The sequence below is a fragment of the Eleginops maclovinus genome, chromosome 16, assembly GCF_036324505.1.
Source record: "Eleginops maclovinus isolate JMC-PN-2008 ecotype Puerto Natales chromosome 16, JC_Emac_rtc_rv5, whole genome shotgun sequence".
Lineage (NCBI taxonomy): Eukaryota > Metazoa > Chordata > Actinopteri > Perciformes > Eleginopidae > Eleginops > Eleginops maclovinus.
The window spans coordinates 711,877-735,506 of NC_086364.1; the positions used below are offsets into that span (position 1 = coordinate 711,877).

The window sequence follows — 23,630 nt, forward strand, 5'->3', positions numbered from 1 at the left end:
CAGCCACGCTTCATCTTCAGTGCCCTTGCTGATGGAAGGAGGTTTTCACTCAAAATCTCACGATACATGACCCCATTCATTCTTTCCTTTACACGGATCAGTCGTCCTGGTCCCTTTGCAGAAAAACAGCCCCAAAGCATGATGTTTCCACCCCCATGCTTCACAGTAGGTATGGTGTTCTTTGGATGCAACTCTGCGTTCTTTCTCCTCCAAACACGACGAGTTGAGTTTTGACCAAAAAGTTCTATTTTGGTTTCATCTGACCATATGACATTCTCCCAATCCTCTTCTGGATCATCCAAATGCCCTCTAGCAAACTTCAGACGGGCCTGGACATGTACTGGCTTAAGCAGGGGGACACGTCTGGAACTGCAGGATTTAAGTCCCTGGCGGCGTAGTGTGTTACTGATGGTAGCCTCTGTTACTTTGGTCCCAGCTCTCTGCAGGTCATTCACTAGGTCCCCCCATGTGGTTCTGGGATTTTTGCTCACCGTTCTTGTGATCATTTTGACCCCACGGGGTGAGATCTTGCGTGGAGCCCCAGATCGAGGGAGATTAGCAGTGGTCTTGTATGTCTTCCATTTTCTAATAATTGCTCCCACAGTTGATTTCTTCACACCAAGCTGCTTACCTATTGCAGATTCAGTTTTCCCAGCCTGGTGCAGGTCTACAATTTTGTCTCTGGTCTCCTTTGACAGCTCTTTGGTCTTGGCCATAGTGGAGTTTGGAGTATGACTGTTTGAGGTTGTGGACAGGTGTCTTTTATACTGATAACGAGTTCAAAAAGGTGCCATTAATACAGGTAACGAGTGGAGGACAGAGGAGCCTCTTAAAGAAGAAGTTACAGGTCTGTGAGAGCCAGAAATCTTGCTTGTTTGTAGGTGACCAAATACTTATTTTACCGAGGAATTTACCAATGAATTCATTAAAAATCAGACAATGTGATTTCCTGGATTGTTTCCCCCATTCTGTCTCTCATAGTTGAAGTGTACCTATGATGAAAATTACAGATCTCTCATCTTTTTAAATGGGAGAACTTGCACAATTGGTGGCTGACTAAATACTTTTTTGCCCCACTGTATTTTCTGCAACATTTCACAATCCAATGGGAAAATCCCATTGGATTGTGAAAGGAGCAATTTGAGCCTAACTTGCGTTTTATTTTGCCCAAGCTCCAACACAATTTGTTTTTCGGTGTCTAAGCACACCCGCAGGTCACATAATTGTCTAAATGACATCACTCAGTTACCGGTAGTAAACCAATCATCATGTTTTGCCTTTTGACCTGAGTACACACACAAACATGATCAGTCGATAAACACTAGTGAAAATGAATTGCAATAATATAGTTGTGCTAATAAATGTGCTGTATTATGTTGATCCGTGCGTTGATCTGTTTCATTTCAGGGACTGCAGATGTAAATTAGCTAATAACTAAATCTTGCATAATCATTTCTTCTTTCTTTGAGATGAATGTACCTTCATGCATGGTCCTTGTTTAATAAAGACATAATAATACGGTTTTATCTCCTTTGACACAACTCTCAGTTATAGCCTGGTTGGGCCATCTCTGCACATCAGCATCACACAGGAGCGTGGTTCAGGAAAAGGAGAGTGGTTTTTCTTTTCATTTGAGTGGCTGTGAGAAGAAGAGCACATGTGACACCGAGGACATCCATCCATAATGAATAGAGCTCAGGCACATCCACACAACCTCCATCAGCATCAGCATGGTTTCATATAAGTATGTATGTTACGATCAAGATTCTTTAAAGATTACTATGACTAATCAGTTATCCATTATTGGGTACATTTCATAAAACACATTTCCAACTACCAATTACAATTTGCTTCATAATCAAAAAGTCATCAGCCAATCAGCTGTGAATAGAAAATCAATAATATCAGCAGGGATCAATACGGCCCTTAGAGTTACCGAGGGGTCAACACATGGTCGATGTATAGTCATTAAAATAATAGGATGAACACACACACACACACACACACACACACACACACACACACACACACACACACACACACACACACACACCTTTGTGTGTGTGACAATTGAATTGTGCATTGATAAGTTAAAGCTGAATGATTGTCTATTGCCGCTATAACTCTTTGATTAAAGTGTTTTATTTGCTTTATTTATTTGATACATTGATACAGTTTGGCCACCATGAAGAGAATATGTGATATGCTGTGGTCTGTCTCTGGATATGACCTCTTGGTAAGCAGGAGGAACGTTCCAGAGACTTTTGTAAGCATTGTGGACATAGTGACCTCTAGTGTTTGATTTGTGTTATTTAAGTAACAAACCAGTCAGATAATTGATAACAGTATTTAGTTTCAGCTTTATCATTTTAATGTTACTTCTGCTTCATAATGGGGATTTATTTGAAACAAAATTACTTTAGAAACACAAACAGTGATATATAAAACAATGTTGTTACAAAAGTAATATGAAACAAAAAGCATTGCAACTTCTTTCAAAATTATTAAGCTAAATTTGAATAATTTCCTCTTTATTCACTCACTTGTAGACATTAACCAGTATTATTACATTTAATAATATACTATTTTAAGTCAAACCAGCTGCAGCGATACATTTGAACAAACACAGATAAATACAAAAATAGTAATAATTGAAAAACATCAGTTTAATAATTATCAGCAGATCCTTCTCTCACATTCTGGAAGTGAAGTCTGCTCTCCTGACCAGAGACCTGCTGACCTCAGATACAGAACGACAACCTGCACGCGCACACACACACTCTTTTTTTTAAATTGCATCTTTATGGATTTAAAGTCAGAGAGCACATGAGATGATGAGTGTGTGTGTGTGTGTGTGTGTGTGTGTGTGTGTGTGTGTGTGTGTGTGTGTGTGTGATTGTGTTACCTGACAGAGCCATAGCCAGTCGTAGCTCCTCTTTAAAAAGTTCCAGGATCTCTGTAACTCCCTGTTCCCCCTGGACACACACACACACACACACACACACACACACACACACACACACACACACACACACACACACACACACACACACACACACACACACACACACACACACACACACACACACACACACACACACACACACACACACACAAACACACTATAAAATGTTTTTAAAAATCCAAATCCAAAAGCATTAAGTTTCCCTTTAGTGTTTGGGGGTGGGGGGCTGTACATGAGTGTGGCTATGTACCTGACAGGCGAGCCCCCACAGCACGGGGCGGCCGATGAAGACTGCCTTGGCCCCCAGAGCCAAAGCCTTCAGCACGTCGGACCCCCGCCTCACTCCCCCGTCCATGAAGACGTCACAGCGACCCTGCACTGCCCCCACCACCTCCTCCAGCACATCCAGCTACACACCCACACACACACACATACACTCACACAACTTATTTCACAATAAAAGTCCCGTTAAGGGATAATTCCCTATTTCGAAAATTATCTCTCATTTTATCACTTATGGTTTCAAAGACAACTTCTTTTAGTTTGTGGTTTAATTCCCAAAATAAGGCATGTTGTTTTTGCTAGTTGTAAGAATGTTTTTGAATTTTCAACCCTACATGTGAATGTCTGAAGCTTTTGTGTCTTAAAAACAGTTGCTAACAAGTGTCAAAGTGAAACGACTAAACGTCATCACTCCGAACATTAGCCGCCTTTAGCTTAGCGGTGCGGACGTTAGCTGTTAGCTTATGGCGACATCATTTACGCTGCAACAATAAAAAAAAAGTGCTGTTCATATGTGGAGATTATCCTGCTGAACAAAACGTGTTAAGTATCATAGATGTATTTTCTTCAATATTCCAAAATCCAATGAAAAGAAACCCAATGCTTATTGTTTAGTGAGCCCTTTCTATGCTAACTTTCAGATGGGCCTGCAAAAATAGACAAAGACTTCGCCACTCGGCTATATTACAATGTTTGTCTTTAGGATAAGGGTTTGGGGGGGGGGGGGGGGGGGAATAAGCAACTAAAAAGAAGGTTCTGTGTAACCATTGCCTATGTCCAGCAGTGGCTCAGTCAGTCCAGCAGTGGCTCAGTCAGTCAGCAGTGGCTCAGTCAGTAGGGGCTTGGACTGGGAATCGTAGGGTCGCCGGTTCAAGAACAGACTTGATATTTGGAAAGTGGACTGCTGGGAGAGGTCCCAGTTCACCTCCTAGGCCCTGCTGTGGTGCCCTTGAGCAAGGCACCGGACACCTCCAATCCCCCAATCGCTAAGCTAAAGGCGGCTAATGTTGGACGTGATGGAGCTTAGTCGTGTCACTTAGATACTTGTTAGCTGCCATTTTAATGACACAGAATCTTCAAACATACATCATTGTGGCGTTTACTCACATTATTAATGTTGTAGAACTAAATGTTTAAAGCTTTTGAGCTCATGTAAACCACAAACCTTATTTGGAGAATCTAACCTTATACTTCCTTTTAGGAGTTACACCTGGCAATAGTTTGTTAGTTATTAGTAAAATAGTTTAGTCTATAATTATTTAGCAATATGGAATAATTGTCTTTAAAAATGAATATTTCATAAAAGAACAATCTACAGACAAACACACACTGACCGTGGCAGGAACCCCATCCAGTTGTCGAGCTCCGTGATTGGACACCAGGATACCATCGACACCATAGTTCACAGCCTGGAGAGCATCCTCAGCTGACCACACACACACACACACACACACACACACACACACACACACACACACACACACACACACACACACACACACACACACACACACACACACACACACACACACACACACACACACAAATCTAATTAAAATCCATTAAATAACTTAATTCCTTTATTGGGGTAAGGAAACATTCGTGTGTGTGTGTAAGTGTTTGTATACCATTTAGGACTCCCTTGACGATCACAGGTAGGTGTGTTTGTTTTTTTAGCCATGTGATGTCGTCCCAGCAGAGGGTGGGGTCTATCGCTTTGGCAACATAAACAGCCAAACCACTGTCGTTGCCATAGTTACCCTCAGAGAAAGCCATTGAGGCTGATGAAAAGTTAGACATGCTGGAAAAGCGCGCGCACACACACACACACACACACACACACACACACACACACACACACACACACACACACACACACACACACACACACACACACACACACACACACACACAGTTAGGACCCTCTGGGCTTGATGGTATAGTTCTCCTCTGCTGTTGGGTTTGGTTCCTACCTGAGGTGTGAGGGAAGTTTAAAGCGGTTGCGCATGTCATCCAATCTCCTCCCCAGGTAAGGCGTATCCACGGTGACAAAGATGGCCTTATAGCCCGCCTCCTCTGCCCGGCGGACCAATGACAGAGTGAGCTCTCGGTCCCTGTAGATGTAGAGCTGCAGCCACATGACCCCGCCTTCTGAGGCTGTCATCGCTGACATCACTTCCTCTATGGTGGAGGTTGCCCAGGAGCTCAGCATCATCCCTGTCCCCGCTGCTCGGCATGCTGGGAAGAAACATAATATAACGGTGGTGAATAGAGCGGTGTAAAGATAACTCCACGAGAACACGGACTCCTCTATAGATCTAGATCAGCGGTTCCCAAACTTTTTTTGCGGCGCACCCCCTTCTACGTCCCAACCGGGTTGACGCACCCCCCAAAAAACGCAAACAAACTTTGTTTTATCGCCATATAAATAACTTTGTCACGAGACGTTCCACTTGACAGTTTCCCTGATTTCAGCCAGTTAATCATATTTGAAAGAATGAATGAAACAAGTTGGCGTGCATACTGTATATCCTAGCCTACAGTGAAACGTAGAAGACAGCAGTCTTCTTCTACGTTTCTACCAAAAACTAATAAATTATAGTTTTTTGATTTAAAATAAAAGGGATTAGAAAGGAAATGTTTATTGTTCCTGTTTTTTATTGTAGCCTATGGATAAATCCCACTTAAAAAACAACACTGTGTTATATTTTTACACCAGACCACCATTACATTTTTCATCTCGCACCCCCTGGTGCGCGCACCACACTTTGGGAATCCCTGATCTAGATAATTCAGAACATACTGTACCTATTGCAACGAGACCTCAAACCTTTTTTAAGAGCACCCCTTTAACAAGAGATGACATAAGGTGTATGGAGGACAGAAAATGCCTAAACACATAAACATAAACATTTAAAAATAATAATAATTTAAAAATAAATGAAGGTGATCAAAAAGTTCAAACACATTTATTTATTTTTCTTAGAATCTTTTCTTTAAGAAAATAGGCACCCTTTAATGATTTACTTATTTATTATTATACATATACTCATGGCATTTTCCATCCTCTATAAAGGTTTGGCAGGAATGAGAAAATTGTGAAAAAAAAGTGGACAGACTACACATAATTGTTTTAGGTTAGTTGAAAGGAATAATATTAAGTAAAAAATAAATAAATGTAAGGTTCAACTTATTATAATTGCATTGTGTAATTTGTTGACATAATACTTTTAAATAAAGTCAATGTTTCAGTTGGTGGTGTATATATAATAGGTTTAGTTTTGCTTTAATGCTGTGACTTTAGGGTTATTTGTGCACTGTGAGCATATTTCAGCATTGTAATCTTGCTTTATGATAACACACACACACAGTGGGCACAGGGTCGTACCTCTGGCTGTGGCCGTCTCCCCCTCAGGGTGAGCCATCCTCTGCATGGCGGTGGCTCCCACACAGACCGGCATGCTGAGCTTCTGTCCTAGCAGAGAGATGGACAGATCCACTGAGGAGACGTCCCTCAACACCCGGGGGAGGAGACGCCACCTGCGCAACGTTACCAGTTCATTCTTTCAGACTCCATCACACAGTTGCCATAACAAAAGAGAAGTTGGATAAAGCTTTGGATAACGTTTGATAGCTGCAACACGTTCAATGACAATCACAGTGTGCTTATACTCTATTTTGCACATTTGCATACTATTGAAAAATTGTCAAATTAGAGGTGCAGAGTCATACATCTGGGAAATAAATAATAGGTCAACATGTTTTCGATTCTTTGCTCTTAAACTTAAATCGGTGAGGAAATAACCCACTCCTGAAAGTCAACAATTTCTATTCTAAAAACGGCGGTTGCTAACAATTTTCTAAATGAGGCTACCAAGCGTCATAGCGCCAAACCTTAGCCGCCTTTAGCTTAGCGGTCGTGGTGGAGAGGTTTGTGTGCCCCGATGAACCTGGGGGCTGTGTTGGAACCTTGTGTTCCTGGTAGGGTCTCCCATGGCAAATTGGTCTCAGGTAAGGGGCCAGACTAAGATTGGTTCAAAAAACCTCATGACAAACAAACATGAAAGCGAGGATACCCGGCCCGGAGGAAGCCCGGGGTCCCCTTCTGGAGCCAGGCCCAGAAGGAGGACTCGTCAGCGAGCGTCTGGTGGCTTGCCACGGAGCCCGGCCGGGCACAGGCCGAAAAAGCAACGTGGGAAACACCTCCGCTTCCCCGTCCCGCGGGCCCACCACCTACGGGAAACAACGATGGGGTCGGTTTCGCTGCCAGAAGGGTGGCAGTGAAAGCAGAGCATCTCGACGGACAAGACTCAGGCGACAGAAGCTGGCTTTGGGGACGTGGAATGTCACCTCTCTGGGGGGGAAGGAGCCGGAGTTTGTGCGGGAGGTGGAGCGTTACCAGTTGGATCTGGTGGGGCTCACCTCTACGCACAGCGTCGGCTCTGGAACCTTACTTCTGGATAAGGGTTGGACTCTATTCTTCTCCGGAGTTGCCCAAGGTGTGAGGCGCCGAGCTCACAAGCCCCGGTTGAGTGCCGCTTTGTTGGAGTTTACCCCAGTGGACGAGAGGGTCGCCTCCCTACGCCTGCGGGTCATGGGGGGGAAAACTCTGACTGTTGTGTGTGCTTATGCACCAAACAGCAGTTCAAAGTATTCGGCCTTCTTGGAGACCCTGAAAGAAGTCCTGTATGGGGCTCCTGAAGGGGACTCCTTAGTCTTGCTGGGAGACTTCAACGCACACATGGGCAATGATGGAGATACTTGGAGGGGCGTGATTGGGAGGAACGGCCCCCCTGATCTGAACCGGAGTGGTGGTTTGTTATTGGACTTCTGTGCTAGTCATGGATTGGCCATAACAAACACCATGTTCGAACATAAGGATGCTCATAAGTGTACGTGGTACCAGAGCACCCTAGGCAGAAGGTCCATGATCGATTTTGTTATCGTATCATCGGACCTGAGGCCGCATGTTTTGGACACTCGGGTGAAGAGAGGGGCGGAGTTGTCAACTGATCACCATCTGGTGGTGAGTTGGGTCGAGTGGCAGGGGAAGCCTCTGGACAGACCTGGTAAGCCCAAACGTGTAGTGCGGGTGAACAGGGAACGTCTGGAGGAGTCCCAAGTCCAGGAGGCCTTCAACTCACACCTCCGGCGAAGCTTTTCAGGCATCTCTGTGGAGGCTGGGGACATTGAACCAGAGTGGGCGGTGTTCAAAGCCTCCATTGCCGAAGCTGCGGCGGGGAGCTGTGGTCTCAAAGTCTTAGGTGCTCAAGGGGCGGTAACCCTCGAACCTCCTTGTGGACACTGGTGGTCAGGGAAGCCGTCCGACTGAAGAAGGAGGCCTTCCGGGATATGTTATCCCTGGGTACTCCTGACGCAGTTGCAAGGTATCGACGGGCCGTGGCCAAGGTAAAGCAGCCGGTGTGGGAGAAGTTCTGAGAAGCCATGGAGAAGGACTTTCGGTCGGCACCAAAGTTGTTCTGGAAAACCGTCCGACACCTCAGGAGGGGGAAGCAGGGAACCATCCAAGCTGTGTACAATAAGGATGGGACGCTGTTGACCTCAACTGATAGTGTGTTAGGGCGGTGGAAGGAACACTTTGAGGAACTCCTGAATCCGACAACTCCGCCCTCTATGTTAGAGGCGGAGCTGGAGTATGAAGGGGGATCAATTCCAATCTCACGGGGGAAGTCACTGAGGTAGTTAAACAGCTCCACAGTGGCAAAGCCCCGGGGGTGAATGAGATCCGCCCAGAAATGCTGAAGGCTCTGGGTGTTGAGGGACTGTCATGGTTGACACGTCTCATCAACATTGCGTGGAAGTCGGAAACAGTACCGAAGGAGTGGCAGACCGGGGTGGTGGTTCCTCTTTTTAAAAAGGGGGATCAGAGGGTGTGTGCCAATTACAGAGGCATCACATTACTCAGCCTCCCCGGGAAAGTTTACTCTAAGGTGTTGGAAAGGAGGGTCCGGCCGATTGTCGAACCTCAGATTGAAGAGGAACAATGTGGTTTTCGTCCTGGTCGTGGAACGACGGACCAGCTTTTCACTCTCGCAAGGATCCTGGAGGGGGCCTAGGAGTACGCTCATCCGGTCTACATGTGCTTTGTGGATTTCGAGAAGGCGTATGACCGGGTTCCCAGGGAGATACTGTGGGAGGTGCTGCGGGAGTATGGGGTGAGGGGGTCTCTACTCAGGGCCATCCAATCTCTGTACTCTCAAAGCGAGAGCTGTGTCCGGGTCCTCGGTAGCACGTCGGACCGATTTCCAGTGAGGGTTGGCCTCCGCCAGGGCTGCACTTTGTCACCAATCCTGTTTGTGATATTCATGGACAGGATTTCGAGGCGTAGTCGTGGGGGAGGGGGTCTGCAGTTCGGTGGGCTAAGGATTGCACCACTGCTTTTTGCAGATGATGTGGTCCTAATGGCTTCATCGGTCTGGATCAGCACCTCCAAATCTGAGGCCATGGTTCTCAGTAAGAAACCGATGGACTGTCCACTCCAGGTAGGGAATGAGGCCTTACCCCAAGTGAAGGAGTTCAAGTATCTCGGGGTCTTTTTCTCGAGTGAGGGAACAATGGAGCGTGAGATGGGCCGGAGAATCGGAGCAGCGGGAGCGGTACTGCGGTCGCTTTACCGCACCGTTGTGATGAAAAGAGAGCTGAGCCAGAAGGCAAAGCTCTCTGTCTACCGGGCCATCTTCATTCTACCCTAAACCTATGGTCATGAAGGATGGGTCATGACCGAAAGAACTAGATTGCGGATACAAGCGGCCGAAATGGGATTTCTCCGCAGGGTGGCTGGCATCTCCCTTAGGGATAAGGTGAGAAGTTCAGTCATCCGGAGGGACTCGGAGTAGAACCGCTGCTCCTTCGCGTTGAAAGGAGCCAGTTGAGGTGGCTCGGGCACCTAGTGAGGATGTCAACTGGGCGCCTCCCTATGGAGGTGTTCCAGGCACGTCCAGCTGGGAAGAGACCAAGGGGTAGACCTAGGACCAGGTGGAGGGATTATATCTCTTCGCTGGCCTGGGAGCACCTTGGAATCCTCCAGTCAGAGCTGGTTGATGTGGCCAGGGAAAGGAAAGTTTGGGGCTCTCTGCTGGAGCTGTTACCGCCGCGACCCTGACGGAAAAGCGGGAAAAGATGGATGGATGGATGGATGGATAGCTTAGCGGTGGTGATCCTGCTGTAGTTCTTTATAGCCCAAACATTAGCCATGTTTGGGCTATAAAGGAACTACAGCAGGGTTACAACTGCTAAGCTAAAGGTGGCTAATGTTGGGCTATAAACGAACATCACAGTCACATGACTTCACATCGCCAAACATTAGCCATGTTAGCCAAGTCATGTGACTGTGATGTTCCTTTATAGCCCAACATTAGCCACCTTTAGCTTAGCAGTTGTAACCCTGCTGTAGTTCCTTTATAGCCAAACATTAGCCGCCTTTAGCTTAGCGGTGGTGACCCTGCTGTAGTTCCTTTATAGCCTAATGTTAGCCTTTTACTTCACAAAGCAGTGTTAATATGTGTAGATTATCCTGCTGAACAAAAGGTGCAAGTATCATAAATGTTTGTTTTCTACAGATCTTATTTACTGCAACATTCCGAAACACAAGCAATGGAAAAATCCCATTGCTTTGTGTTGAGGGAGTTCTTGAGATGCTAAATTTAGGTCAGCCTACAAATGTACGTCATCACTGCACCCATTATAGTTCCTTTGCAATTGCTCTATTATTTTATATTTGTATCTATTTATTCTGTGTGTTTGGTGTGTGTATTGAGTGTTTTACATTAGTAGTGACATTATGGGAACACTGGGTCAGTCTAACACCTGGAGCCCAATCAGCTGGTCAGTAAGGGAGCTCAGTGTGTGAATGACTGACTGTCCAAACCTACCGAAAATTATGATATTCATTCCCTTTAAAAGGTTCAGTGTTAAGTATATCTTACAAACAAATAAATACTGATGAAATTAATGTTTTGGGGCCATTTGGTAGTGAGGGTTGGATTAGTTTTAAGGTATTTTGTTAGTGTTTTTTAGTTTGTAATCTCAATAATAATTATTAATTTAATTTGTAATTCTCAATAATACGTAAACTACCTCCAATTCTAGATCAGTTCAAATTATTGTAAATAAAAATGTGAATCTGTTCAATATCTGGGCCCATGTTCTAAAGCGCTAATCAGGTTGTCCTGTTTTACATATCTCCATTCTGTCTTGTGATTTCATTTATATTTTCTAAGTTTTTGTAAATACATACATTTAATTAGGGCCAACATATAACTCAATTGGTAGAGACCGCGGCCAATGTACTGGGGCCCGGGCCCATTTATCACATATCAACCCTTTTGTCTGCCTGTTTCAACTCTTCCTATTAACATTAAATTGAATTAAATCCACAGAGCATTGGATACATTTAGTGAGCCAAATCCTGACAGTCTGCTGGGTTAGTTTGGCTTTAACCCGTCCCATGGGACTTCGACATGGGGATCAGTGTACCAGCACTGCTGTTTGCTGAACCAGAGATGATGAAACAGTCAGACAAATGTGTAAAATGAGCTGATATAGAAAGAGAGTTGACTTTATTAATCCACAAAGTGGAATTAAATGTCATGGACTGGAGCATTGGAACTGTGTTGAGTGAGGATTGGCAGAGTGATATGTTCCACTGAGATAAGATTACCGTTATTAAAGGTTTAGGCAAACATCATCACAGTGTCCCTACAGACAGTTCAAATTAAATACAGTTTGTTTTGTGTATACAGTACACACAGCCCAGAGAGGGACTGTGGACTTTAAGCACAGTTGATGAGTGACCACACTGAGCAGAGCTGTAATCATTAGCTTGTTTTTAAAGAGACGAGGGGCTTAGTTAGAGTTTTACCTAAAGAAAAAAGTTGGTAAAAAAAACAAAAAGGAATTTTCTGCACAGAGGCTAACATTCTGCTGTGACTGTGGATCTACTGCAGCCTCCTTCCATTTCATTTACTGTTATTTTTTATGTAATTTGGTGGCTTTTGTGAGATCATAGGGCAGCAGGGTGAAGCAGAGAGAATATTCTAAATGTAGCGTACACTACATTTCTCAAGGTTTCCTTTAGGTGTCAAAATAAGTTTTGCTGCTCCCAATTGAGAATACAGAGCCTCTTCATCATGACTTTACAGGAGGTTTGTACGATGGCTAAAAGAGGGAAATAAAACGGCCAAAACACTTCGATTTGGAACACACTGCAGTTTTAAAACTGATGCAAATAAAAAAACACAACATTTTGGGTGTCCTCAACAACACATGTGCAGCGTTTACGATAAATACACCAACACGCGAAGAGTTTACTAAAAGCGCTGCATAAACGAAAAGCAGCAAGAATAACGCTTCAACACAACGGAAACCAGGGGACACTAACTTTTTTAGTGTCCCCTGGTTTCCGTTGTGTTTGGAGCTTCTTCCAGCCTTCTTTTAATGCAGCGTTTAGTAAATGCTGCGCATATTTCCTCACCTTGTTGAAGAGGGTTGTCCGAATGGAATTGTTTTGGGCTGTTGTAAGGTGTTTGCACCCGCCAGCCACCGTACATTTCGCGCTCAGCATACACAACATAAAGATGAAGTCCAGAACAAACCCAGAGGATTATGGGCACTGTGCTCATCGTGTACCTTTTTACCTGTACTACTTACAGTTCCACGTATACTTACACAAGGGACTAAACTCCTGCCAAATACTGAAGCATTATCTACTTCAAGATAAAATTTTCAAGAGGGACATGATTCAGAAACAACATTTAGATACACACATTTTAATAAAATGTAGGCAAAGTCAGCGCTGGCCCTCCCTATACGCAGAACACGTGCAGTGCGCAGGGCATCATACTGCGCGGGTGGGGGCTCATCTTATGCGCACATGGGAAACAATTGGCCGGCGGTGAAACCCGACATCGGTCAGTTATTTCCAGCATTATTTATTTACCATTCATTAAAAGTCTTTTATCGTTCCTCTGGATTCACCTCTGATGAACAGGAGGAGGAGTGATAAATTGTCTAGTTGACTGACATAACAGTTACATTTTGATTATTGATTGATCGGAGTGATACAGAGACAGCCCCCCCCCTCCCCTCTGTAAAAAGCTTAGGCTCTAATGTGTCTACAAAAGGAATAATTTTTTAACCCTGCTTTATCCAATGCTCAGAATCCTATATGGAAATATGCATGCAATGTATGCATTTTTTTTGTTGATAATGGCAACCCACAGGGGTTATGGCATTGGGAATGTTGTGTACGGACGGACGGACGGGCCTCATGACAAAAATTTGCTTTGGGCCCCAAGCTGGCCAGGGGCCGCCCTGTGGAAAATAATGCACATCAATGTTCTCAGACAAGACAAATAAAAATTCAAAAAAGGAAGAAGGAAAACAGTTGCTGGAAACAAAATAAACACAATAATGACCGGAAATAAATCGGGAAACAAGAATTTACACAACAGAACCACAGAGGAACATGCTCACACTGAATGAAGAAAAGCAGAAGACCTGCTGCAGCATTCAGGGGTTGGATCAGAAACACTGAGCTGAATGATGATATGATATTGGAATTTAACCACTGTGTATCAGACTCCTGTTGTTGCTTTAAAGGCTGAGGCACAATGTAGATATGGCAGAACTTCAGGCTAACAGGGCTGCTCTGTGTGTGTGTGTGTGTGTGTGTGTGTGTGTGTGTGTGTGTGTGTGTGTGTGTGTGTGTGTGTGTGTGTGTGTGTGTGTGTGTGTGTGTGTGTGTGTGTGTACCTGTTGAAGGCAGCCACATTGTCAGCCAGCGTGTTCTGCTCATCAGCTCCTGAGCGGTAGTAGTCGTAGACGGCTTTAGGAAGAACTTTCTCGGCTTCTTTCTCAAAGTCGGACACACACACTCGCTGTGCTGACATGGCTGTCTCCTGAGCGTCTGTCCCTCACACACAGGACACACACAGGACACACACACACACACAAGTGCTGTAATCATTAACCTGCCGCAGCCAGCCTCTTCTTAACCATCACTTCTGGGGGGGGGGCAGTTTACACAAGATAACAGCAGAACAAACACATGTTATAGCTTTGATCCAAACCCCTTTGTAGCGTTAGACATTTCTGCAGCAGTCTATCGCGTTGTATCAGTCACCAATGTGGTTAGCTAGTACCTCTTACTTAGCTGTATTCACGGAGAGAAAACACACAACCATCATCTCTTTGGTCTGAGAAGTTCACTGACCGTTTATTGTGCGCATGCTCACAACAGCATCCCAGTGTGCACGCAGGCAACACATGTTCCAATCTAATGTGATTGGCTACTTAACATGGCTTTGTCATATAACTAAATATGCTCAACACTCCCACTCAAAGACATGTGTATAGCTCTCTATAATGGTAAATAAAACCAAAAATACAAAACTCCAAAATAAAACATTTGGCATACTGGCAGTGTTCTTAAGACTTCAAAACATTTACATCTGCCAGTTCACATTACTCTCCAAACAAATATCCCTTGAAACTCTCAAACTTAGCCTTTGTCACTGGCTTGGTAAAGACATCAGCTACCATGTTTGCAGTAGGACAGTATTCTATACATATTTTACCTTCTGTGTGTGCAGACCGTACAAAGTGATACTTTATGTCTATGTGTTTGCTTCTCTGTCTGCATACTGGGTTCTTAGATAAAGCTATCGCCCCCTGGTTGTCCTCATATATCTTGACTGGTACATGCTGGTTACAACTATCTATTCCTCTTAGTAGTTGTACAAGGTACATACTCTCTTGAGTAGTGGCTGCTAGTGCCATATACTCAGCTTCGCAGGTGGATAATGCCACAGTTGGCTGTTTCCTACTCTTCCACGATATAACTGGACCATTCTCAGTTAAGCTGAAACAGTATCCAGTTGTGCTCCTCCTATCATCCCTATCGGCTGCCCAATCAGCATCACTGTACCCCTCCAGCTGTAGAACGCTTTCCTCACATTTCTGGTAGTGTAGTTCTTGATCTATAGTACCCTTTAAGTACCTTAGTAGGTGTTTCGCTGTAGCCCAATGCTGCTGATTTGGTTCTGCTAGGTATTGAGATAGTTTACTAACAACCCAGCTCAGGTCAGGTCTAGTACATGTCATAATGTATATCAAGCTACCTACTATCTCTCTATATCCTGTTGAATCAATCACTTCACCCTCACTGTCAAAGTTTAATTTTTGCTCACATGGGGTGGATCTCGGTTTGCATTCGGACATTCCAAATTCTGCTAACATCTTCTCTATGTGTCTCTTTTGAGTCATTTTGATCTCTCCATCACTCTGTCTGAAATCGATACCCAGGAAGTGTTTAAGTGGACCCATATCCTTCATCTTAAACCTTCTCCTCAACATTTCTTTGACATCACTGAGTAAGGTGTTGTTACTCGCTGCTGTGATTAAGTCATCCACCCATACTAACAGAATCACTTTCTCATTCTCAGATTTTCTGCTGTAGACACAATGATCAGCATCATTTTGCACAAAACCATTCTCTGTAAGGTGATCATGCAGTAACATGTTCCAGTTACGCCCGGACTGTTTTAAACCATATAATGACTTGTTTAGTTTACACACTAAGTGGTCCCCTGTTTTTGACTTGATCTCAAAACCTTCCGGCTGCTCCATATATACCTCACAGTCGATTGGAGCATGGAGGTATGCAGTCTTCACATCCATTTGGTGTAAAGTAAGATCCTCCTGTACAGCCACCTGCATTAATGCTCGTACAGAGGTCATGTTGGCTGTTGGTGAAAAGGTGTCTTTATAATCAACCCCTTCAACTTGACTATACCCCTTTGCAACATATCTGGCTTTACAAGTCTCAGATCCATCTGGGCTCTCTTTCACTGCATATACCCACCGACCTCCCACTGCTTGTTTGCCTCTTGGCAGTGGAGTCAGAGTGAAAGTTTCATTCTCTGTCAAAGAATTCATCTCCTCTTTCATCGCATCAGCCCACATTTTTGACTTCTTAGAGTCCATTGCCTCTTTAAGTGTATTAGGTACACCATAAGCCACTCTGTAGAAATAATCTACATTCTCACTTTCGTCATTATCACACTCAGCTTTACACTGGTACTCCTTAAAGTATTCTGGAGCCTTTCTCTGTCTCCCTCTTCTCTCTCAGTACTATCTGTCTGGGTCGGATCTGCCTCTGCAGTCTCTTCAACACTGGACTCTTTACTCTCCTTAGGCTGTCCCTGACCCTGGTTGACTCTCTTTGGTGGTGTATCTGCATAACTCTCAAAGTCTTCCCCCAGGTCACAATCTGTCTGAGTCTGGCTATCTGCGCTACCTTTGGGGATGAATTTCACCAGCCTATGTTTTAGGACTTTTCCTGTCTCAGGATAATACACGTTATATGCTGGACTGTATTTGTCATAGCCTACAAAGATCCCCTTTTCGCATCTAGAATCCAGCTTCTTCTTATCCTGCTTATATACATAGCATTCAGTGCCAAATATCCTCATGTGAGATAGGTTAGGTGTTTTTCCTGTGAAAACACGGTAAGGTGTCTGCTCTAGCCGCTTACTGTAGAACCTGTTGCGGATTTGAGCTGCTGTCTGTACAGCATATGTCCATAATTGCTTTGGGAGGTTACTCTCCAATAGCATGCATCGTGACATCTCGAATAAGGTTCTCCAACCTCTTTCGGCAGTTCCATTCTGATGAGGTGAGTAGGGTGCACTCTTCTCGTGCCTTATCCCATTACTCCTAAGTAGACACTGGAACTCTTGTCCCGTAAACCCTGTGCCGTTATCAGATCTTATGCACTTTATCTTTCCACATGGCGCTACATCTGCTATGAATTTTTCGGTAGCTTTTGTCGCGTCACTCTTTGCTTTGATAAAGTATGGAAAAATCATCCCACTGTAATCATCAGTAAATGCTATTGCATATCTGTATCCATCTTTATCTGCTGGTTCTATAGGACCGCATAGGTCTGTGTGAACTAGATCTAACTAGGGTGGCCAGACGTCCGGCTTTAGGCCGGACAGTCCGGCGCAGCATCAAGCCGGACGCGTATTTGTCCTTCTTCTTGAGGCACTAGGCTTGAAGAGCGGAGTTCTAGAATCTTTGCTGGGACGCAGCACAACGTCCAATGCCGTAACATATCTGTTCTAACAAATGATTGGCTAAGAGCGGTGTCAGATAAATATCTGCTATATCATTGGTTAAAAACGTAAACAAGGCTCCATGTGCTGCCACTTCATACATATGCCGGCTTCTTTGACAGAAAGTTTGCATCATGCCAAAACGTAAGACCTCATTCAATCCAGAATGGACGAAAGAGCACGATTTTATATCTAAAAGCAGTCGAGACTCCTTTCATGGCTTCTGCACACTTTGTCGTTGTGATTTTGACATAAGCAGTAAGGGAAGCTGCCATTGAACGACATGCGGATACGGAGAAGCATAAAACTAATAGACGTGCGGCAGGTACCTCTTCAATGAGGACATTTTTTCGTGAAGCCTCGTCGCCCCTGGATAATAAAATAACCGCTGCTGAGCTGTGCAAGGTTTACCATGCTGTAAAGCAACACCAGTCGTACAGAAGTGTAGACTGCGGCGTGAAAGTGGACCGGGAGATTTTCAGTGACTCGCCCACAGCTAAAGGGATGACTGAAGCAGCTGCCCCCTTGCCAGTCAAAAAAATGTGAAGCAGATGTTCTGCTTTTTTATGAAAGAGCAAAGAAATACATCAGTGAAAGATATGACTTCTCTGACACAAGCTTTCATAGCAAAGTGGCCAAGCTTGGCCTCAAAACTTCTGTGCCATTTGAAGACTACAGTGCTGCTGTCCAGGCCTGCAATCTGGACATTGATATGGATGGACTGTATGAGGAATATGCCATGGTGGAAGGTTCCTTCAGCTCACCAGAAATGGAAGGTTGCCACAGTGAGGAACAATATTTGAAACTGTTTTCCAAAGCAGATGTACCACTTGTGAATCTCAGGAAGGTCAGCGCCTATATTTTCTCCATCCCATGCAGCAATGCACACACAGAACGTGTCTTTTCAATGATGACAACTGCATGGAGAAACGAGAGGAATCGCCTGGATGTGGACAGTGCCAAGGCTGAGCTGCAAGTGTGTGTCAATTTCACTTATCCCTGCACAGAGGTGTACAAGAAGTTCATTGAAAACAAAAAACTCTTGGATGCAGCCAGGAAAGAACAGAAGTATTGCAGATAGACAATCAACTACTTTGGTGAGTACACTAGTCTTATGATTTCACTGATGGGCTGCTTGAAATATTTATATTTATTGGGTTGAAAACAATACAGATTTTTGAAGGTTGATAACAGTATTCTTGCTATGTTGTTATTTGTACCAGTCCCTGCAGGATATAAACAGGCCCAAGGGCAGTGGGGGCTTGGAAGCCGTGATGTCAGAGGTGCTGTTGTCTCCTGAGCTGCTACAGAGGGTGAATGTGGAGTTTGCCTAAATACAGGTGGACTGCTGTACACACACACACATATACAGATGAAGACACTGAAGACAAGTCCCCAAAAGACTGAAGCACTTTAGAAATGCTATACTTTTTGAGCTGTTGAATGTAAATGTTGTTTTTTTTTACAATCTCCTTTGTTGTTTACATAAAAGGTTATTTATGCTTTTCAAAAAAGCATTTTTGTATTATTATGTATGTTACCTGTTATTTGTTTTTTCCATTTAAGTCCACACATGTTATGCTTTGTGGCACTCTGCACTTTAAAAGATTCATCTCAGTGGTCAGTTTTTGAACACCACAATGTATTGAATAAATACAAATACTGTGAACAAACCCTTTTTGACTTTTCATTCATATTTTTTCCTATTCAGCTACACAAACATCATCTTTAAACCACACAAAATTGTATTGTAAATGAGAGTATACCAGAGTCCTATGTACATCATAGTAATTTATTGATATGCCGCATAATGTCCTCCTTTTCGGTGTTATGGAAATGGTCACCCTAGATCTAACACAGTTGTAGCTTTAGCATCTGCCTGTCTGTTTCTGCTTTGTGTAAATTTGCCCTGTGTGCATATTTCAGTTTTGATTGGACCTGTCATGTTTCCCTTTTATAGACATCCTTTCAACCACCTTCTCTAATTTTGCGACATCATCAAAATTGCAATGACCAAGTATCCTATGCCACGTTTGAATGTCATGACACCCATACATTTCATCAACATTTTCATCCTCTACTGTGCTAAGGTAATACAGCCTACCATATATGGGGTGCCGTTTGTAAAAGGACATGTCATGTTTTATCCCCCACCGTTTTTGCAGATTTATTGACAAGAAGTGCTAAAAACACCACTGCAATTTTTAACGCTCTCTTTTTCACACATTTACATACAAATATGAGCAAATTGGTGTAGAAATAGTGGAATAGGTTTTTGTAGGGTACGTTTTTATTGAGGGCAAGAAAGGACTTTAAATACTAAATCTAAATCTTAAATATAAATCTAAATGTTTAATGTATATCTAAATCCTTAATAAGGATTTAAATCTAAATCCTTATTAAGGATTTAGATTTAAGGATTTAGATATACATGTAACATGTCTACCTGCATTGCTTAGCTGACAGTGCCCTACTGGTTAGGCCTACACATAAATGCTATGAATCTAAATCCTTAATAAGGATTTAGATTCATAGCATTTATGTGTAGCTAACACACATAAATGTGTGTTAGCCAGTAGATGGCACTGTCAGCTAAGCAATGCAGGTAGACCTCGTGTAAGCGCCAGTTAGAGCAAAGCCCTTGATGGAGCAGATGGATGGGTGAAAGCAAGCAGACATCTCCTTCGTGACTTATAGGTAGGTTTTCAAATATTTCCTCTTCAGTAGGCTACTATGTGAATGGCATTTCAATTACTAGAATTTTGTTTTTGCGTGATGTATAGAGAATAGTTTAGTGTAAATTTCATATTGAAAGAGCTTGCTAGCGTGCTAACGTATTAGCAGCTAAACGTAGCATCAGCCTAGAACTATGGGCAAATTGTGTGTGATATCATATGTAAGGTATTATTCGGGCATACAGGCTCAGTGACTATTAGACTATTTGGTTATCGGATTATTGCACTACTGAATGCTTACTGAATACTGAATAACCTTTTTTTAACCTCATCCCACAGAATTTTCCTAACATTGGCGCCAAAATCATAGGCGAAATGGTTGACCGAGACTTGGTCACAGCCATTCAGACGGCTGTCGCCTCTGGAATAAGGTCTGCTTTGTCATCTATGCCGGTAAGGACTTATTCTCAGTCTAAAATATCAGTGAAGTAATGGTGTAGCTATACATGTTGATAACAGTCTTGGCTGGCACTATAGGCTATGATTTCCACATTGTCCTGCATGAAAAGGTGAATGTTGCGCTTAATGGACAAAGAATCAGGCCAAGCTACTTTTTCAGTTAGTATGCTACTAAGACGTTTTCTGTAAAAGTAGAACAGATATGGCACCATGTGTATTGGAGGCTGCCCCACAAATCTTCAAACTCAGCCGCCGTTTGTGTAGGCTATGATGGTATCCACATAACTGGAGACGGACTCTGGTATATCTGGTATCGCCAGATATAAAGAATAATGGGCCTCATTCTCGACCGCAGCTAGGAAGAAGTTGGGAAGATATTTCTTCTGAACTATACTTCCGCGGTTTTTGGGACAAATGTGCCATTCCCGACATTTTTCTCTTCTTGGATTCTTCGGAATTAGTTCGTGACTTTACGAAAGCAAAATAGCAGTCGTAACTCTTTCTGAGCTTTCTTAGACGTGATACCTCAAAGAACCACCAGATGCCCCACGGGTTAAACGCTGCATTTTGGTGATTGCGTTCACTTCATCGCCACAGACATCCTCAGATTTAGATCGTAATAATAAATACGAGAATATTTGTATGTTCCACATCATGATTCTACAAGGCATGTCATAAATTAAAAGACTGTAGGCACGCTTGCCTCAGTGGTGTATACCATGCCGTTTCATCATATTTAGTTGAATGAAGGGCAAACTAGTTGTGAATATTATCACCGAGTTTGAAAGGTAGGCTATTGGTCTGTGTTAATAGCTGAGTGACAGCTGATTTTCAAAGTGAAGCTTGCGATTTTCCGACGCGCCAGTTCGCCAACCGTTTTATAATTTTATCATCAGATTGTATTTATCATGCAACCACGTTTCAATGGACTGCTATGCTATTGTATGTTTACTAGGGTTCGAAGCAAATATGTTTACAAATGGGCACCTGCTAATCCACCTGTCAAACGTGATTGTCATCAAATTTCACAAATCTTTCGTGGATTATACAGTAGGCTAATTAAGTTGCAAAATGAAACAAAAGCACATCACTGTTAAAGTTTTATTAGTATTGTTATTCATTATCACACTAATGCCAGTGGTATATGGTATAGCGTATGTTCCCAAACACATCACACCCCCATCACCCGAAGCCCCGCCCCCGTGCCGTCCCGGATTCTCTCAAATCAAATGTGGCAACCCTAAACACTGGCTGTGGAGTTCCCATACCATGTGATGATTGAGCCTGTCAGTAGGCCTGCATTCTCCACTGCAGATGAGTTGTTTGTTGGGCTTGTTTGGGTGGTCAGCTTGCTAGCTCTTAGTGCTCCCTATATCAAAGTTACTTCAAAAGACAGTCAAAATCAGTTCAGTGGTGTAGCTCCCGCCAAGTCTGCACTATGCATGGGCAGTCAATGGCGCCGGCAGGCGTAATCCTGAACGCACTGTGCGTACATTTTTTCACGGCATTTTCCCCCTTGAAATTATTCCATTTTGCAAAAATAAAAATAGCTTGTTTGACAACTACATTTATTTTAATGTGCTGATTTTTTTAACATGTTTTGCGCAGACATTCTCTAATTTGGCAAAAGGTTTCATTGATTTGCGCGTGGGTCTCTAGTCTAGAATCTTTGGTATTGTTGAGGTGTTCATTATTACTGTATGTACTCAGTTCTATGTAATGCTGTATATATGTTTATGCCACTAGATGGCGATATGGTACAGACTATAAAAGGGTGAACTGAGCTATGCTAGTTCAGTGTGCGTAGTAGATGGTGAAGCTCTGACCGTGAGTATGATGCGTCAGAGCAGCCTGGAATAAATAAGCCAAAGGCTAAAGATAATTCATTCTCCGTCTCCTTTTCTAAGAATGCAACGTTAGCTGTGCGACAGTGCACTACAGCTCAACAGGTTATGGGCCCAGGAGTCATTCGGAAGAGAAGTTTGGTCAGTTAGAAAGTCGCAACGAACCGCGTGCTAACAGGCAGCTAGCTAAGGAGAAGAGCAAGCTAGCAAGATGGAACAACGAGGGATGAGCAGATTGCCTCGACCGACGTTCGACGGAGATGAGACTAAGTATGAGATATGGGAAACCAAAATGTTGGGATATTTCCATTTAAACGGACTAAAGAACACTGTTCTGAGAGAACCGAGGTTAGAAGCCGAAATAGCAGCAGATACAAAGAAAAATGCTGACGCATATGCAGAGTTAATTTTACTGCTAGATGACAAAAGCCTCTCGTTAGTTATGAGGGATGCGCCCAACAATGGAAGAAGAGCTTTGAAGATATTGAGAGAGTATTATGCAGGGAGGGGAAAGCCCCGTATAATCAACTTGTACACCACGTTGACATCGCTTCAGAAGGCAAACCATGAAAGTATAATAGACTATATCATCAGAGCAGAAACCGCCATTACCGCGCTGCGGAACGCGGGAGAAACGTTAGGAGACGGCCTGCTGGTGGCTATGATCTTAAAAGGACTGCCTGAGAGTTTTAAGCCATTTGCAATACATGTGGCACACACGGACGATAACATCACGTTTGCAGAATTCAAGACTAAGCTAAGAAGTTTTGAAGAAACAGAGAAGATAAATGCAGCTGATTCAAGCGACAGTGTGATGAAGACTCAAGGGAAAAGTGGAAGGCGTCCCGCCAAAACGTTTGGCCATGGCTGGAACAAAGACGACACAGAAATGGTATGCTTCAAGTGTGGCGCAAAAGGGCACAGAGCGAAAGCGTGTAGACAGAGGACATGGTGTAGTCTTTGCAGAAGTGACACACACAAAGATGCCACGTGTAGGCGCAAGGAGAAGAACAGTAAAGACAAACAGGATGGTATGAGTAAAGTCTCAGAAGATGCCAACGAGGACTACGCGTTCGCGGTGAGAGACGGGGGGAGCAGACGGCAGCCGGCGCGCAGCATCCAGGAGAGGGGCCTTATGGTGGACACGGGAGCTACATCTCATGTCATCACTGACATAACCCTCTTTAAGAGTTTCGACAGCGCGTTCAGGCCAGAAACGCGCCATGTCGAGCTGGCAGACGGCACCCGGTGCAGCGGGATTGCGCAG

General features: G+C 43.7%; 1 protein-coding gene across 1 annotated transcript; it reads right to left on the minus strand.

Moving 5' to 3' along the window:
• Positions 1–2,122: 2,122 nt before the first annotated feature.
• On the minus strand, positions 2,123–14,444 carry hao1 (hydroxyacid oxidase (glycolate oxidase) 1). Its single transcript, XM_063903295.1, has 9 exons — positions 14,410–14,444; positions 14,021–14,174; positions 6,636–6,787; positions 5,221–5,485; positions 4,876–5,048; positions 4,582–4,673; positions 3,216–3,374; positions 2,906–2,975; positions 2,123–2,760 (listed from the first exon to the last, which is right to left on the minus strand). Exons 2-9 carry the CDS (start codon positions 14,155–14,157, stop codon positions 2,693–2,695), a joined length of 1,116 nt encoding a protein of 371 aa, XP_063759365.1. The 5' UTR covers positions 14,158–14,174; positions 14,410–14,444; the 3' UTR covers positions 2,123–2,692.
• Positions 14,445–23,630: the final 9,186 nt, after the last annotated feature.